The sequence below is a fragment of the Podarcis melisellensis genome, assembly GCF_964234715.1.
Source record: "Podarcis melisellensis genome assembly, chromosome: Z".
NCBI lineage: Eukaryota > Metazoa > Chordata > Lepidosauria > Squamata > Lacertidae > Podarcis > Podarcis melisellensis.
The window spans coordinates 17,190,647-17,209,068 of NC_138547.1; the positions used below are offsets into that span (position 1 = coordinate 17,190,647).

An 18,422-nucleotide genomic window follows, 5' to 3' on the forward strand; every position below is an offset into this window, starting at 1 on the left:
CTGCAGTCAGGAGCTGCGCTAAGACTTTGGGTTTGTAACGATTGCACTCTCTCTCTAATTCCATTGCTATTGACCGGCTGAAGGATGCCTTGTGAGCAAGTAAAGGGAAAGATGACCTAATGTGGGTGGATTTGAAGAGTGAAAACCTCAGGGAGACAGAAATTAAATAAGGTTTGATGATTTTGAGATCCCAGTCACCTGGGAGCTGATGAAGCAGTGGGCCAGATGAGTGATTACGGGTAGAGAGTTTTTTATTTTATTTTATATTTTTTATTTTACTGAGAGGTAGCTCAAGTGGCAACAGTTTAGAGTAACTGTGGAGGGTTCAATCACAGAAGAAGACAAAAAGCAGGACTTGAGTGCAACAGCCGTGTTCTTACCACTTGTGATTCTCAGAAGCTGGTGTTCTGAGCTAGACTGCCCCTGGGTATGGAGGTTCTGACAGTAGACCTCCATATGGAGAGCCTTTCTGAACTAAAACCAAAGACCTAGCTAGTCCAGCATCCTGTTCTCACAGCAGCCAACCATATGCCCCTTATGGAAAGCCCACAAGCAAGACTCAAGCACAAGAGCTTCCTCCCCTCCAGCGGTTTTCAGCAACTGATATTCAGAGGCATTCTTGCCTCTAGTCGTGGAGGCAGAGTACAGCCACAATGCTTATTGGCCATCTGTAGCCTTCTCGGCCATGAATTTGCCCAATCCTTCTTCAAAGCCAATCCAAGTTGGTGGCCCATCACTGCCTTCTGCAGGAGGGAGTTTCATCATTTATGTGCTACATGAAGAAGCAGAATAGGGCACTATTAAGTAGAGTTCGTTCGGTACCAGAATTGCATTGACATGTTTTATTGCTTTCATCATCATCATCATCATCATCATCATCATCGAGTGTTAAAAACAATACAGCATTAAATATTAAAAACTTCCCTAAACAGGGCTGCCTTCACATGTCTTTTAAAGACAGGATAGCTGCTTAGTTCCTTCACATCTGTTTCTGGGCTGAACGATGGGGGTGGAGACACTCCTTCAGGTTTACTGGGCCGAGGCCATTTACGGTTTTAAAGGTCAGCACCAACACTTTGCATTGTGCTCGGAAACGTACTGGGAGCCAATGCAGATCTCTCAGGACTGGTGTTATGTAGTCCTGGCGGCCACTCCCAGTCACCAGTCTAGCTGCCGCATTCTGGATTAATTGCAGTTTCCAGGTCACCTTCAAAGGTAGCCCCACGTAGAGCGCATTGCAGTGTCCAAGCGGGAGATAACTAGAGTATGCACCACTCTGACAAGACAGTTACGGGCTGCGTACCAGGTGGAGACAGCCACCCTGGACACAGAATTAACCTGTGCCTCCATGGATGGCTGTGAGTCCAAAATGACTCCCAGGCTGTGCACCTGGTCCTTCAGGGGCACAGTTACCCCATTCAAGACCAGGGAGTCTCCCACACCCGCCCATGCCCTGTCCCCCAAAAACAGTCCTTCTGTCTTGTCAGGATTCAACCTCAATCTGTTAGCCGTCCAATGGTGAGGCCTGAATCCCGACTGGAAGGGGATTTTATTTATTTATTGCTTGCACTTTGCTGCCCTGGGCTCCGCTGGGAGGAAGGGCACATTATAATTTTAAATAAATAAATAATTTAGGAAAGTAATACAGTGGTGCCTCGCAAGATGAAATTAATTTGTTCCGCAAGTTTTTTCTTCTTGCGAGTTTTTCGTCTTGCGAAGCACGGTTTCCCATAGGAATGCATTGAAAATCAATCAATGCGTTCCTATGGAGACCGCCCGGGGACAGAGGGGAAGCACCGCACGCCTTCCCCTCTGTCCCCGGACCTGTTTTTAAAGCAAGGGGCAGCAGGGAGAAGATTGCTTCTCCCCGTTGCCTGCCCCGCAATCTCCGGGGACAGAGGGGAAGGCGCGCTGCGCTTCTCCGCTATCCCCGGAGCTTGCGGGGCAAGCTTCGTTTTGCGAAGCAAGCCCATAGGGAAATGCGTCTTGCGAAGTGGCTAAGAAAACGAAAAACTCCTTCATCTAGCGAGTTTTTCGTCTTCCGAGTCGTTCGTCTTGCGGGGTACCACTGTAGTTCCACTCTATTCTGCTTTGATCAGAACTCAGCTGGAGTCCTGTGTCCAGTTCTTGGCACCACAATTTAAGAAGTATATTGACAAGATGGAACGTGTACAGAGGGTGACGTCATTCTGTGCGTCTGCATATGCGCATGCGCGAGCGGCAAAACCCGGAAGTAATCCTTTCCTGCAATTCCGGGTTGCTGCGGGACGCAACCTGAAAACGCACAACCTGAAGCAAACATAACATGAGATATGACTGTACCAGACTTTTAGAAAACATCTGAAGGGAGCCCTGTTTAGGGAAGCTTTTAATGTTTAATAGGATATTGTATTTTAATATTTTGTTGGAAGCCGCCCAGAGTAGATGGGGAAACCCAGCCAGATGGGCAGGGTATAAATAATAAATTGCTATTATTATTATTATTATTATTATTATTATTATTATTATTCTGAGATTCCTGCATTGCAGGGGGTTGGATGACCCTTGGGGTTTCTTCCAACTCTACGATTCTATGAATGTATAAAATTAATATTAACACTACTCTGTTGCAAGGTGAATGATGCCTTTCTAGATCACATCAAAGCGGCCATCACAACTCAGGAACTTGTACTGATGGCATTTGGGGGTTAAAAAAAATAAAATAAACAATCTATCTCAGCCTATATGAGCTGCCAGAACCTTGACTCAGGGCATCAATCAAGCAGAAGAGCCTGCCAAGAGTGCCACTTCTAGGGAGAACCGATCATATGTGCACACTATCCCAAGCTCTGAAGGAAAAGGGTCATGATCTTTGGATTCTTGACAAACGACAGCAACAAATCTGGCAAGGGAGTAGGGCAATGCCATGTTTTATATGTGCAAATGGCCAAGCAGAGTGGGATTCACCCAAAGTTATTTCTTAGGGCTGATTACATTAAGGGGCTTGTATGGAACTGCCAGGGAAGGTTCAATTCAATTCACATTTATATCCCACCTTTTCCTCCAAGGAGCAACGATATATTGGGAGGTGGCCAAACCCGTGCCAAAAACCAGGTGAAGTCATACCAAGGCCAAGTTTCAGTCTGCTGTCTTAATTCAAAATGGTGTCTGGCACCAAAACGTCTATGCAGACCCCCACTTCAGGAACCTTCATGCTGAGTTTGGCAACTACATTCCCACAGGTGGCTGAACCAAAAGGACAAAAATCACACCCAAATGATGTTTTGGTCTGCCATCTTGATTCAAAATGGCAGCCAGATCCAAACATGGACAAAAACTTCCACCGCCTCCTTGAGAATCCTCATGGTGAGTTTGGAATGGCCTCTCAAGAGACATCCAAACCTATAGAAAACAAATTGACAGACTGACTACGTTCCAAAATGCACAGTAGATGCAGAGACCTGGAACAAGGGTGAAAGTACAGGAGAAATGAAAACCTCCTCCATCTCTAGTTGCTATTTAACAAATGCTTTTCTTGCATCTGTTTTATCACAAGGGTGTCAACAGCAAGAGAGGCCTATGGGCTTTATCCAGAGTTATGGGTAGATTCGACTCTAAGGCCTGCAGTTGCCGACCTTGCTAGGAAACAGTTACGAAAACTCACCGTGTGTGTGTGTGTGTGTGTGTGTGTGTGTGAGAGAGAGAGAGAGAGAGAGAGAGAGAGAGAGAGAGAGAGAACACCCACTTGTGTAAATTAAGAACTGGTGAGAAAGAGGCAGAATCTCCACAATTCATTCTGCAGATTCCTTGCAAGAACCCTTTCCCCTCCCCAATCATCCTTCTTTCTTTTCTCCAGCTCTTCTTGCCAGAGTAGAGCTAGAATTCAGCTAGGATGGGGGGGGGGAGGGGGAGAGAGAGGAATAAAAAAAAATTGACTGCAAGGCTTGAAATTTGTAGCAGATAAACTGCTACTGATCTAATTGCTGCCACCAACTACAGAGTTCTCTTCTGTCCTTCATGATTTGCCTTTGCTGGAAAGTTGTTGTAATGACTGTATGTACAATGACTGTAATGAATGGCGTGGGGGGGGGAATGGGGGATCGGTATGCTGATCTGAAGACAGGCTTTGCTTTGATCAGCCCTTACATATCTGGGACCCTAATTGTCCTCCAAAGGATTTTTATTTTTTAACAAACCCTGTCCTTTAATCTTATGCCATTTCATAATCTATTATTTTATGTTGCAGTCCTAACAATGTTTACTCAGAGGTTCCACTGACTTCAATGGAGCTTTCTCTCAGGTAAGTGGTTTTTTGATTGGAGCCTTGGGGGTGTATATCCAGCTAAGGCTCCAACTATTCATAGAACTAATCACAGAACTGTAAAGTTGGAAGGGCCAAATCAAGCAACGTATAAATTTCATGAAGTAAAAAAAATAAAATTAAAACTGTCAGTAATTCACTCTTCTTTGAGTGTCTCATAAGCCTCCTCTTTACTGAGGTTTAGGCAACGTGCAAATTAAATCTATCCAGCAGTTCGAAGGCAGAGGATTAATCAATATAAAATAAAATGATATGAACCTGCAAAAAAACACAAAAACCCCACAATCCTGTCCAGCAAGTACCCCCTTTGAAAATGGGAACGATCCTTATTTGGTGCCATGTGCACACACCTCTTTGTGTGTGTCTTCCTCTAGTGTGCAATTGGTCTTCTTTTCTTTTTGGCTAAATGATCTCATGCTCTAGCAAAAATGACACCACTGCTAAGTTCATTCACTCTCTCAGTCTTAATGGTGTGACACATAAGTAAAGCATCCCCTCCCCCCCCCTCTCCTCAGAACCACTCATTTCCTGCTAATTGTAGATTAAAATGCAACCCCAGTAGCAGGAGAGAGTCATTAAGGCAGCCCAGGAAAAAAATTAATGATTCAGGGACAAGTTGCTAAGAGTTTCTCTCCCTTCATCCTTGGGGGGGTACGGTGGGAGGAGGGAAGCTTCCACCACCAGTAACTGCAAGAATTTCAGAGTCAAGCCATAATCTGGTTGTAGGTCTTTCTACATTTTTTTTTATTTTATTATTTTTATTCATGGTATTTATAGCCCACCTCTTTCTCTAGGGAGCTCAAGGTGGGACACACAGTCCCCCCCCCGAGTCTCCTCATATGACCCTCACAACAATCCTGTGAGGAGGGTTAGTCTGAGAGGCCCAAGGTCAGCTGGTGAGCTTCGTGACCCAGTGGGGATTTGAACCCTGGTCTCCCAGGTCTTAGTCCAGCATTTTAACCACTACACCACACTGGTTCTCCTTCTATGAACAAGGCAAGCAAGCTGAAGACATAGCCAAAGACATATCTCTGTGGATTCAACAAGAGGGATCCTAGAGTTTTGTTTGGTGGCTTCAACCTCATCGCCATAATCATGATTACTAGATGATACCACCCACAATCCCCTGTGAATACTCATCATATTGTAGTGTTGGAACAGGTTCAGAGAATGAGATGGAACAACTCCCCTACAAAGAAAGGATGCAGTGTTTGGGAGTCCCACAGGAGGCAATGATGGCCACCAACTTGGATGGCTTTAAACAAGGACTGGACCAATTCACTTGGCCCAGGCCTCCAATTCCAAAGGGGGCCTCGGTCAGCATATTCACAATCACAGTGGATGCACTGGGGCAAAGGCAGAGGCGCAAAGGCGGAGGTGGCGGATTCCCTGGGGCCATGGCTGGCAGCACGAAAGAAAAGCTTCCCCGGTGTCCGGGGCAAGGCCTGCGAACGGCTCCGCAGAGGAGCACGGAACGGGAGATGGGTGGGTGGAGGCGACCAAGGCTCCAGCAGCCAGTGCGCCGCGAACGTGATGGTGGACCATGTTTTTCATGCTGTTAAAAGTTGGTGAGTTTTTGTTTGAAATCTTGTTTGCCAAAAATTAAAGCCACACATACCTTAAAGATAAGTGTGTTGACTTTCTTATCCCTAGCTTTTTTTTGAAAATGATGAAAAATTGATGAAGATGTGGCCATTTGTTTAAAATTTTGGTGACCAGGAATATTACTTACACCCAAGGAGTACATACAACTCAATGAGGATAAAATTTGGTGGAAACCATGTTTTTTTAAAGAAATTGTGGCTTATGAGCAATAGTGGCTTTCTCACAAGCATACATCGTTTTTAAGAGTAGAATAAGAAGATGGAGAAGTTTTAGTTATAATTTAATTATAATTAATAGTCAAATTTGTCTACTTAAAAATAGGTTTTTAAATACATTATTGAACTATTAAAAACTGTATAGTACATTTTAGAATGAATAATGTATTTATTGTAAAATGTATTTAAAATTATAATACATTATTAAAAAATTGCGTTATGTAAATATTTTTACAGATTGGGGGGCACATTATCTACCTGGCCTGGGCCTCTGCCTGGCTCTGCAAGGCCCTGGATGTCGCCCAGCCCTATAAGCCAGGATGGCTCTGGTCTGCCTTCACTGTTGTAAGCAGCAATGCTTCTGAACACCAGTTGCTGGAAACTGGGACGCGGGTGGCACTGTGGGTAAAACCTCAGTGCCTAGGGCAGGGGTCTGCAACCTTTAAGACAAAAAGAGCCACTTGGACCCGTTTCCGAAGGGAAAAAAAACTGGGAGCCGCAAAACCATTGCGACATTTAAAACAAATATATCTCTGGAGCCGCGATCTGACAGCGGGTGGGAAGGTGGACGTCGGGACAGTGCGTGACTAACGCACGCCCCCCCATGCGACGTCACAGCCAGTACAGCGCCCGTCACAGTGGGGAGTGTCAGGGCACACAATGCGCCTCCTCCCCTCGCTAGTATCCGCCCCAGAGCCGCGGCAGAGGTGTAAAAGAGCCACATGCGGCTCCAGAGCCGCAGGTTGCAGACCCCTGGCCTAGGGCTTGCCGATCGCATGGTTGGTGGTTCGAATCCCCGCGGCGGGGTGAGCTCCCATCTTTCGGTACCAGCTCCTGCCCACCTAGCAGTTCGAAAGCACCCTTAAGTGCAAGTAGATAAATAGGTACCGCTTTATAGCGGGAAGGTAAACGGCGTTCCGTGTGCTGCGCTGGTGCTGGCTCACCAGAGCAGCTTCGTCACGCTGGCCACGTGACCCAGAAGTGTCTCCGGACAGCGCTGGCCCCCGGCCTCTTAAGTGAGATGGGCGCACAACCCTAGAGTCGGACACAACTGGCCCGTACGGGCAGGGGTACCTTTACCTTTACCTTTACAGGAGGAGAGAGTTGCTCTTGTGCTCAGGTCTTGCTTGCAGGCTTTCCACAAGGGGCATCTGTTTGGCCACTGTGGCAACAGTAAGATGGATGAGAAGGACCATCTAAGAGGTTGTTCTTATGTGCCATTATAGTCATTAACATTATTGTTATTCTTGACATTTAAAGAACACTGCACAGCCACTTTCTCTAACGTGCTGCTCCTTCAAATGCTGGGGGAACCAACTGCTATCACCCCCAGCCATTTGTCGAGTTGACTGGGGTTACTGGAAGCTGGGGTCTAGTGACATTTGGAGAGAGACCAGTTTAATAATTTAAGAAGCTGGATCAAGCCAGTCAAGTCCATCATACTGTTCTCACTGCGGCCAACCAGATGCCCATTATGGGAAGTCCACAAGCAGGACCCAAGCACAACAGCACTGTTCCCTCCAGCTGTTTTCAGCAACTGGTATTCAGAGACATATTGCCTTCAATAGGAGAGGCAGAACATCAGAAAAGCCTGGCTGTTGGATCAGGCTAAAGTGAGCCCATCTAATCTAACATCCTGTCCTCACAGTGGCCAACCAAATGCCCCAGAGTGAGACCCATGAGCAAGGCTGTAGTGCAACAGCTTCTCCTCCCCCACACCTATGATGAGGATTCCTAAAGTTCTCCCCCAACTCCCTGCCTTTCACCACATTAAGCACATGCAATTGCGCAAACACAAAACTGCAAAATAAACTGCAAAATAAGAAATCTTGGAAATCAGTGTGTTATGTAAAATTCAGAGGTTTGAGCTGGGGTCCTCTAGTGAAGTGCACAAATGTTCCACAGAACATCAACAATGCTCCGGGTCTCTCATCTGAGGATGCAAGGCCAATCATGCACCCCCACCCACCCAAAACACTTGACATAGATTCTTTGTTTCCCCTATACCCAGATAACTATAGGAGACCACCTGTCCCTGAATGAAAACATTTTCCAGAAAACTGTATCCATTAGGAACAAGAAGAGAGCCTTTAGGTTGCTGCTTTCCCCGGTCTCCAGGGATCTCTGCAGGCATGTTCTCTCTAATGCAGAAAGATTCCGGCACTTTTGTCATGACTAATTTGAGCATTGTATACCAACAAAAGAGCTTTTGCGGCCTCGCCAGCAGAGACTTCTCCTCCCCTTGTTGTCAGGAGGCCTTCTGCAGAACTCCCGTCTTTAAAAAATTCACATGTCATTGCATTATGGTGCTTCCTGGGTGCCCCATTCTAAACCATTACAGTACTCAAGACATGATTATAATGATGCAAAACCTGCCCCTTAGTTTGCCTCTTTCCCTCCCCCCCCCCAAGCCTGAGAAAGTCAATCAAATAGAATCAGATTTAAGGTTGTTGAGTAGGTTAACGGGGGGGGGGGGGAGATAACAGAACCCGAGAACTGTAGAATTGGATGGGTCCCAATGAGTCATCTAGTCGACCCTTCTACAATGCAGGAATCACAGCTAGATGTCCATGTTGGGAATGGATCTGGCCAGACAGCCATGACATTTTGTCATAACCAACTCCGTATCCCATTACCTGCTTTACATTCCTCTGCTGGGTTGCCTTGCTTCATCCTCAGCTTTACAAGCTAAGTGCAGCTTAGAGCAAATGACTGGATCAGGGTCACCAAGAGTCCTTTTTAGCTTGGATTTGAACCCGGGTTCTCTTAAGGCCACATTTGCACCATGCATTTTAAGCATTGTAATACCACTTTTAAAAGTCATGGCTTTCTCCAAAGAATTCTTAAGGAGACCCCTGGTAGTAGCATTCCCATAGCAGTTTAAGAACCAATCCCTTTTCACAGATACCATGGATAGTGCTCCCCCAGATTATCTCAGTGATCGAAGGGATGTCGATGATAGGGCAATTCTTAAGGTCTCCTGGGTCCAAGCTATTCAAGACTTCGTTCACTAGTGACAAGAACTTTGAACCTGGCCCAGTAGCAGGCAAGAAGCCGTGGCAGATCTTTTATCCTTGTTGTCAAAGAGGCAACATGATAGAAATTTTATAAAATAATGCCTGGCATGGAGAAAGTGGATGGAGAAAACTTTTCCTCCCTCTCTCCTAACTCTAGAACTCAAGGACACCCAGTGAAGCTGAATGTTAGACGATTCAGGACAGATAAAAAGAATCTAGATGGCTTTAAAAGAGGATTGGACAGATTCATGGAGGAGGGGGCTATCCATGGCTACTAGCCAGGATAGCCTCCACAGCTGGAGGCAGCAATGCTTCTGAATACAAGTTGCTGGAAGCCACAGGAGGGGAAAATACAGTTATGTTTGGGTCCTCCTTGAGGGTAACAGGTAATGGGCATCCGTTTGGCCACCGTAAGCACAGGATGCCAGAGTAGATAGGGCATTGGTCTGATTCAGCAGGCTCTTCTTTGCACGCTAGTATAAACACACACCTTTTAAAGCAATAGAAAGGTCTATGCTGTAATAGACTAAGTGGGCAAGTGGTATATAAATGTTAAGAAAGCAAACAAACAAATGAAGTTGCGCTGATAGATCCAGCATGCGCTCCAACTGCCCAAAGCAGTTTTCCTCAGTTTGGCTTTCCATATTTTCCTCGGTTTGGCTTTCCATGTTCTCGATTTTTGTTTTGCCACTGGGCTAACCAGAGGCAAAAGGATGCAGCATCCTGCCCAGAGGCATGATTCACAAGACAGGTGTCTCCCCAAGGCAATTCAGCGTACGTCTGCATAGGACAGCACTATTAGATGGCTCGGCTCTGCCTCCACAGTTGGAGGCAGTAATGCTTCTGAGTGCCAGTTGCTGGAAGCCACGGGAGGAGACAGTTTGCTCTTGTGCTCAAATCCTGCTTGCAGATTTCCCATAGGCATCTTCTGGCCAGCCACTGTGAGGACAGGATGCTGGACTAAATGAGCCACTGGCCTGATCCAGGGTCTTAGGCTCTTTTGCCATTTTAAAGCTGTGGTTGTCTTTCCCAAAAATGTGCAATCTCTCTTTCTCTATCTCTATCTCTATCTCTCTCTCTCACACACACACAACACTGAAGCCTATTGTCCCAAGGAAAGAAGGAATGAAAGAAAGATTAGAGACAGAGAAGATTTTTGTTGGAAACGCACAAACTCAAATCAAGAGGCTCTGAGTTTACAGCCTGTCTGGCAAGCATATGAATTAAGTCAAGAGATTTTATGGGTAATCCTGCGATCACAGAACTTAATCTATTTAGGATGCTGGACAGTGGCTGCTTTAAGAAGGAAGGCAAGGAGGCCAACCCCTGATGGACATTAAGGGCTTCTCAGTTCCTTGGCTTCCCTGCTTTCGCCACCCTCAAGTATTTTCAAGAAAGACTCACTCAGTCAAAGCAGCCAGGCTGCTGTCGGCAGGTGCAGCCTGTGGAACAGATGTTTCCAGCTTAAAATACTCAGAAAGTCTGCACAGGAAGGACTCCCCCATTTTTTAAAAAAGAAAATGAAGCAATTACAGATTCCTGTGTTTGTTCAACTGTGCAACAGCATGAGCTCTCAGTTTCATTGCACTGCAAAATGGCCCAGCATTATTGCAAGGCCCTGTGTTTTTCATTTTAAAGGTATCTGTTATTCTGCCTTCCCACTGGCAGCTGTGGACAGCCTCACACCAGCTAATTTAGGGAAGCTCACAAAATCAAGGCTGTTTACATTTGCCATCAAGGTAACCCAAATTGCATACTGTAGCATATCGTGTTTTGCAAACTGGGGAGCTTATGTTCATGCACGGATCAGCCACTTCCAAATAAATTAAGTCGTTAAGAGGCTCAGGGAGCCCAAAGCACCCACCTGCTGTCAAGGAGGCTGCCTACTGTCTCTGTGTGATGACTGTGCCTCCTTTCACTCAGCCTTTGCTGCAGATGCATCACTGTGCCACGTTTCCACATGAATCATACTCTCAGTACAATGGCATCATTTGCCTTGCCAGGGAGCTGTCTGTCATGCCTCTGCATGAGTTGTTGCTCTGGATAAGCCTTACAAAAACACAGAAATCTGCCTTATGCCAAGTCAGATGTGGTCCATCTAGTTGTCTACACTGACTGGCAGCAGCTCTCCAGGGTTCTAGACAAGGAGTCTCATCCAACCCAGCCTGGAGATGCTATTGATGATTGAACTCTGGGCTCTTCTGAATGTAAAGCAGACGTTCTACCACTGAGCTGTGGCCCTGCCCAGGGCAGATGCAATAGGTTGGAGTCAGAATTATAGAGTTGGAAGTGTCCCCTAGAGGCATCTAGTCCCAACGCCATGCAATGCAGAAACCAGCAAAATAATCCATGACAGATGGTCATGCAAACTCTGCTTGAAAACCTCCAAGGAAGGAAAGTCCACTACCTCTCAAGGGAGTCTATTCTATTGTCAAGCAGTTCTTAGTATCAGAAAGTTCTTCCTAGTGTTTAGTTGAAATCTCCTTTCTTGTAACCTGAAGCCATTGATTCAGGTCCTACCCTCTGTAGAAGGAGAAAGCAAGCTTGTTCCATCTTCCATGTGACAACCCTTTAGATATCTGAAGGTGGCTCCTCTCAAGACTCCTCTAATCCAGGCTAAACATACCCAATTCCCTTAACTGTTCCTCTTTTAAGTCTTGATTTCTAGACGCTTCTTGGTCACCCTTCTCTGCACACCTTCCAGCTTGTCATTATATAGTTGATCTGCCTTGAGTATGGACATAATGAAGGAACAAAATTCTTTTTGCAAGAGAAAACTTTCAGGGGAGCATCATCTTTTTAAGCATGGAGGGAAGGGGAAGCACCCAATATATCTGCAACTTGCTCAGTCTTTGCTGTGACCGATTAACCTTCATCTGCACACATTATAGTCTGCTAAAGCTAGGAACCCCTAGTTTGCTTGTGTGTATTTGTGTGTTTGGGTAAATTCAGGTGGAGTAAAGTGGCAATGTGTTGCTAATTGGAAATGGCAGAGAGCCGGATGGAGGATGGAGCTAGGGCAAACAAAGCCAGCTGCCCACCCACCCACCGTCCAGGCCACTGTCTGACTGCTGTCGTGCCAAACAGCTCTGTGGGGGGGGGGGTCCCTTTGAGACATTGCTTTCATCAGCAGCTAAGGAACCTGAAATCCAGCGAGTTCTCTTTCCCCTTCCTTCCATTGCCAGAAACACGACCATGGCAAGCATGTTCTCCACAAGGCAGGGTTTTTGGGGGGGAGAGGGCCTTTCCCAGTGCTGAATGTAGTCAATTGTTAGGCAATGGTCAAGGGATGCCAGGTTGAAGCTTTCCAATCGGTCCAGCCCTGTTGCCTGTTTTGTGGGCTTTGGTGGAAATCGAAACCACCTCCTGGTTGGCCTCCTGCCTTGGTCAACCCCAAGCATGCTGGGATCATGTTATCTTTTCTCTCTGCTGCTTCAGGGTGGTTTGTGCCATGGAGCAGAAGCACCTACACTTTGGAACTCCCTGCCTGTTGACATCAGGCAGGGACCTTCACTATACCCTTTTCAGTGCCTGCTAAAAACATTTTTGTTCAAGCAAGCCAGTCCAGATATATAGAAAGAAGAAGACGTGAGTTTTAATCTGTTTTTAGTTTATTGTTATTTTAACTTTTTTGAAAGTCTTGAATTGTTGTTAATTCTTCGTGTGTGTGTGTGTGTGTGTGTGTGTGTGTGTACACTACAGAAAACCTAAAAAGAAAGGAAGGAATTGCTGGCAGAAGCAACAAACGCACCCATCAAAAGACATGGCTCAGTCACTCAGTTGCTAACCCAAACAAGCGCCTTCATTTTTCTTAAGTTGACTTGTGACTCAATATCCCCCTGCCAGGATTTTTTTCATAGCAAGATCCCACACACATGACCCATTAATTCAGAACTGCAGAGTCATTAAATACTCCCTCTTTTAAAACCATCCCTGGCAAGCTGAAAAGAAGAGTCAAAGGGAAGAGAGAGGGGTGTCTGCTAAGTTAATGAGTGCTTTGAATTATAGTCCCCTGAAAGAGAGGAAGCGAGACAGAGAGAGTATATAACTCGAAGATTTGCTCAGAAAACATGGTTGGCTCCCTTTCCAGATCATCCTGGCCACCAACCGCCCTGGAGATCTCAATCTATATTTATCTAGGCACATCTCATTACACCATGCTCCGGAAAATTAAAGAGCCGGCGAGGAACTGGCTTTTATGTTGCCACTACTGTTAGCCAAAGGCTTTGGCCTACATTGTAATTTTGCATAATTCACTGAGAGGTTAATAAGCCAAACCCTGGAGGCTGGAAGTCACTCTTTGGCCACAGCTAATGCTAGATGGGCAGCGGGGGATGGTATTTGTCTTGCACTACAAGGAATGAATAGGCAGGAGGTCCAAGGTTTACTTGAAATAGGGGGCATCCCTCTTTGTTCCAGTTGAGAGCTGCTGCCAGTCAGTGTATGCAATACGAAGCCAGATGAACCAAAGTTCTTGTTCATTATATAAGGCCATATTCACACCATACATTTAAAGTACTGTGATGCTATTTTAAATGGCCATGGTTTCTTCCCTCCCAAAATCCTGGAAGCTGTAGTTTGTTAAGGGCACAGAGAGTTGTTCAGAGACCTCCATTCCTCTCATAGGGCTGCAACTGCAGGAGATTGGCCTAGATGACACTTTTGGCTCCATCCCGCTCTACAGTTCTCTGATTATCTGAATTTCCAGGGTGGTTTAACAATCAGTACCTTCTCCCCTGGAACTCTGGGAACTGTAGCTCTGTGACAGAGGAACAGAGGTCCTCTAACAACTCTTAGCACCTTTAACAAACCACAGATCCCACAATTCTTGGGGAGAAAGCCCCCACTCTCCGTTTTGTCCCTACAGCAACCCTGTGAGATGGAGTTAGGCTAAGTGAGACATTGACCAGCCCAAGGCAAGCTTTGTGGCAAAGTGGGAGGACTGGAACCCAGATCCAGTCCAAGCCCGGTACTCTAACAGCTATACCACACTGCCCCCCCCCCCATTTTCTCCTGAGAAGTGTTAGCTGCAATGCTGCTTGCTTGCCCTCACATCCAGCAGGTGGAAGTAAATTGTTCTGATTCTGTTCTGGCAAGATTAGAAAGTTTATTTCTCATTCCAAAATTATCAATCCTCTTTTTCCCTGTCTATGGGAAAGCAGAGAGGTCAGAATACAAAAATAGACCTCTTTAAGGTGATACCTAAACCCATCAACCCTGCCCCGCATGGAGCACTTACTGTATCATTAAACAACAATGCAGATCCAAGCTTTGCATATCAAACACTCCAGTACAGTGGTGCTCGCAAGACGAAATTAATCCGTTCCGTGAGGCTCTTCGTATAGCGGGTTTTTCGTCTTGCGAAGCAAGCGCATTGACAGCTTAGCGGATTAGCGCTACAGCTGTCAAGCGGCTTCCAGTGATCAGCTGTTAAGCGGCTTATCAGTGGAACAGCTGATAAGCGGCTTAGGAAAGGGCGAAAAAAGCGAAAAAACCCGCGGGGGGAATGCAAGATTTTTTTCTTCTTGCGAAGCAACCCCATAGGGGAATTCGTTTTGCGAAGCGCCTCCAAAACGGAAAACTCTTTCGTCTAGCGGGTTTTCCGTCTTGCGAGGCGTTCGTCTTGCGGGGCACCACTGTACCACAAAAGAGTCCATATTTTTAAAAACGCATTCAAATCTGTGCAGAGCAAAGCTACGGAGCAAGGCTGGTTGTGTGACATACACAGACATACAGCCATACCTTGGGTTGAAGTAGCTTCGGGTTAAGCATTTTCGGGTTGTGCTCTGCGGTGACCCAGAAGTAACGGAGTGTGTTACTTCCGGGTTGCACCGCTCACGCATGCGCAGATGCTCAAAATGATGTCACGTCCATGCGCAAAAGCGGCAAATTGCAACCTGCGCACGTGCAGACACAGGTTGCGTTCGCTTCAGGATGCGAACGGGGCTCCGGAACGGATCCCATTCGCATCCAAAGGTACCACTGGATTTTGGCCTTCCAGCATCTGAATGAAAGGTTTTACAGACAATAAACTTAAAACGCAGTGAGGTCGTTTTTGCCCATTGGCCTGCAAGTTTATACATTGCTGTGCACACAGAGAGGAGGCAGGGATGCACATTACCAGTTTGGTTTCCCTGCACCTGCAGTCACCCCCAAATTCCTATTCATGAAACTGTCATCTGAGCATGTACAATAACTGTCTCAAATGAACACACCTCAGATGAACTGCAAAACCAATGAGGCATATGTTTTCATATTGTCATATTGAACAGAAGCTGGTTTGAGGGAAGACACATCAAATTTCTCAAGAAACTACAGGATCAATATGGATTGTGGGTAATGTTGTACATGCTCAGAGAAAGTGAACCAGAAAAAGCTCTGATCTCATATGTATCTCATCTCCACCACCAACCCAACTGACGGCAACTGACTCCTGCTATCAACTATGTAAGATGACATGGCCAAGAATCTTCTTTTATTTTCCTCACAGGCAAATAAAACAGCTGAAAAAGTTTCCACTCAGGAAGAAAACACAGAGGTACTACACTCCTGACAGACACAGGCCAAGGATTTCAAATGCTGGGAGTGCTGTTGCCGTACATATTTGGCTCAGAAGCCATTTAGAAATGGTATCTCTAGGTTCTCATTTGACACACAATGCAGCATGGACCTCTGATTCTGGACAGAAAGACACCAAAAGCAATGAGGGGGAAATCAACCATTCTTTTGCACGGGTTCCCTTGGATTGCATGAAAATATGTTTATTATATATTTATTTTCTTAAAGGAGGAAAAAATCAGCCACAGGACAGAGACAGTATACAGGGGTGGTTACAAGGAGGTCTCCCATCCAAGCCAGGACCAAGCTCTGCCGTGCTCAGCTTCAGCAAAGTAGCCTTGTGTGCCTCCAGACCCCGGGACCCATTATTTTATATTTATTAGTCACTTCATAATATTGTTTCTTGCAATTGACTTGCATATACAAAAAGGCAAACACATGCTCTTACCTTGCCAAAATCCCGCACATCGAAGAGATCAAAAGGGTCAAACAGCTCGCTGTTCCGCAGGCCAAATTTGTCATGGCACACTTTGAGGAAAGTCCGGATGTTCTTCAAGCAGAGGAACTTGAGCCAAGAGAAGAGAAGAAAGAATTCAAGGGTCATTTCATTGCAGTAGATATTTACCTGGTTCACAAAGGAAAATGCACTGAAACAGATTTACACTAGTCATGTTAGTACAGTTCACGTACATCTTCACAGCTATCCCATGATTGCCACCTCCCCACTGAGGATTGTGAGCAACAGAGATTCCCTTGCTTCTTAATGCATCTACGGAAGAGGAAACAGCTGACTTTAGCTCACAGTACATACTCTTAGCTGCAGCAGACATTTTCCCACTCGTGTGTGTGCTTGTTAAGAAGCTACAGATCTGAATTATGGCACTTCTTTTTATTTTGGTTTGCAGCAAAAAAATTATTCTGTTTAAGGATTTGATCATGGCTCTTTTTTTACACCAAAACTCTCCAGCATGAATCAAAATATAGATGTCCCCCAACTTATGCAGGGGTTGCGTTCAGGGCCCCTGTGCACTTCAGTGACAACACGTAAAGTGGGGAGCACCCTCCAAAAAGTCTCTAAATGACTATTTTCCCCTGCTCCTCAACTCTCTCTCCTGCTCTCTCTTCACACAGCTCTTGGCTGGAGGACACAGAGGAAAGTGTCTGCTGCTGCGTTACTGCCTGCATCAGATGCTAGGCAGGGAGGCTAAGCAACATAAACAAAGCCCTGTGTCTCCAGTCTCTTTGGGGCTTCCTCCACCCTCACTGATGTCCTTTTCGGCCTCAGGGGATCGTCTCTTTGCTAGCCATGAGGACTCTCCAGCTCTCTCTTGCCATTTCCTGGTATGATTCTGTTTATGTGTGTAGGTAGAACACTTGCGAGTGTGGGGGTGCCTGTCCAGCAAAAGAAATCTATACAGTCAAACCTCGGTTGTCAAACATAATCTGTTCTGGAAGCCCATTAGGCTTCCAAAATGTTCAACAACCAAGGCACGGCTTCCGATTGGTTGCAAGAGCTTCCTGCACTCAAGCAGAAGCCAAGCCACATCACACGTTTGGCTTCCGAAAAACATTCGACAACTGGAGCATTTACTTCCAGGTTCAGGAGCTGAAGCATTCCAAAACAGAGCCTTTTGGAAACCGAGGTTTGACTGTACAACTAAATCAATCAAATGCAATAAAGCACACAAAAAGCATTCCCATGCACACAAACCACCTTACCCTCACAACACCTAAACCAAGAGTAAGAAACATTTTTTCATCCTGTGGCAGCAAGAGCCACTACCACAATTTAAAGACGCATTCCTGCCAGGCAGCAGGTTTTGTGGGCTATTCATAGTGTTAATGCATGGGTAGGCAAACTAAGGCCTGGGGGCCGGATCCAGCCCAATCGCCTTCTAAATCTGGCCCATGGACAGTCCAGGAATCAGCGTGTTTTTACATGAGTAGAACGTGTCCTTTTATTTAAAATGCATCTCTGGCTTATCTGTGGGGCCTGCCTGCTGTTTTTACATGGGTAGAATGTGTGCTTTTATTTAAAATGCATCTCTGTGTTATTTGTGGGGCATAGGAATTCGTTCATTCCCCCCTCCCCAAAATATAGTCTGGCCCCCCACAAGGTCTGAGGGGCAGTGGACCGGCCCCCTGCTGAAAAAGTTTGCTGACTCCTGTGTTAATGTCAGCTAGAAATAAAGGGGTTTGTTTTATTTTTTATTCTTATTATTGATTTTATCTTTTCCCCTGTTATATGTGCCAATTTTAAAAAAAAATATATTGTGGAGGGATTCAAAAACCAAACATTAGCATGTCCTTGTTAGTGAGGCATTTTCCTTTTCAATCGGCTTTTTTCCAGCTCTGCAATATTCCTAAGTGAGATGAGGATGGCCAGAAGTGTTGTATTATTTTATTTTTAGGTCAGCTGAATGTATCATCTTCTTCTTTTTCATATATAAGAAAAGGAACCGGCAGAGCGGGAATGGACTGTGGGGTAGCTCTCCAAAGGCTTGGCACACGGTCAAAGCTCAGCCAAGCATCCAAATCACTTCTGAGAGCTAATGCAATCCCTCTTTTTCCTAGAAAGTGGGAGGCTGCCTCTCTGACAAGGGCAGTAATGGACTGATAGAGTGTGACCATTTTGCAAGACAGCATCCCTCTCGCTCTCTCCTGGGGCTCTGCGAGAAGCACCCAAAAACATTTTAATATGCTGAAATCAAGCAAAAGAAAGGGTCT

The 18,422-nt window shown here is 45.8% G+C and overlaps 1 protein-coding gene across 3 annotated transcripts in view; it reads right to left on the reverse strand.

Annotated features, from left to right (window-relative positions):
* Positions 1-18,422, reverse strand: part of VAV2 (vav guanine nucleotide exchange factor 2) — a 148,535-nt gene that overhangs the window by 96,294 nt on the left and 33,819 nt on the right. For all 3 annotated transcript variants that reach the window (XM_081897798.1, XM_081897796.1, XM_081897797.1), the window contains exon 2: positions 16,144-16,260. In XM_081897798.1, coding sequence (XP_081753924.1) covers positions 16,144-16,260 — 117 coding nt within the window. The remainder of the gene's footprint in view (positions 1-16,143; positions 16,261-18,422) is intronic.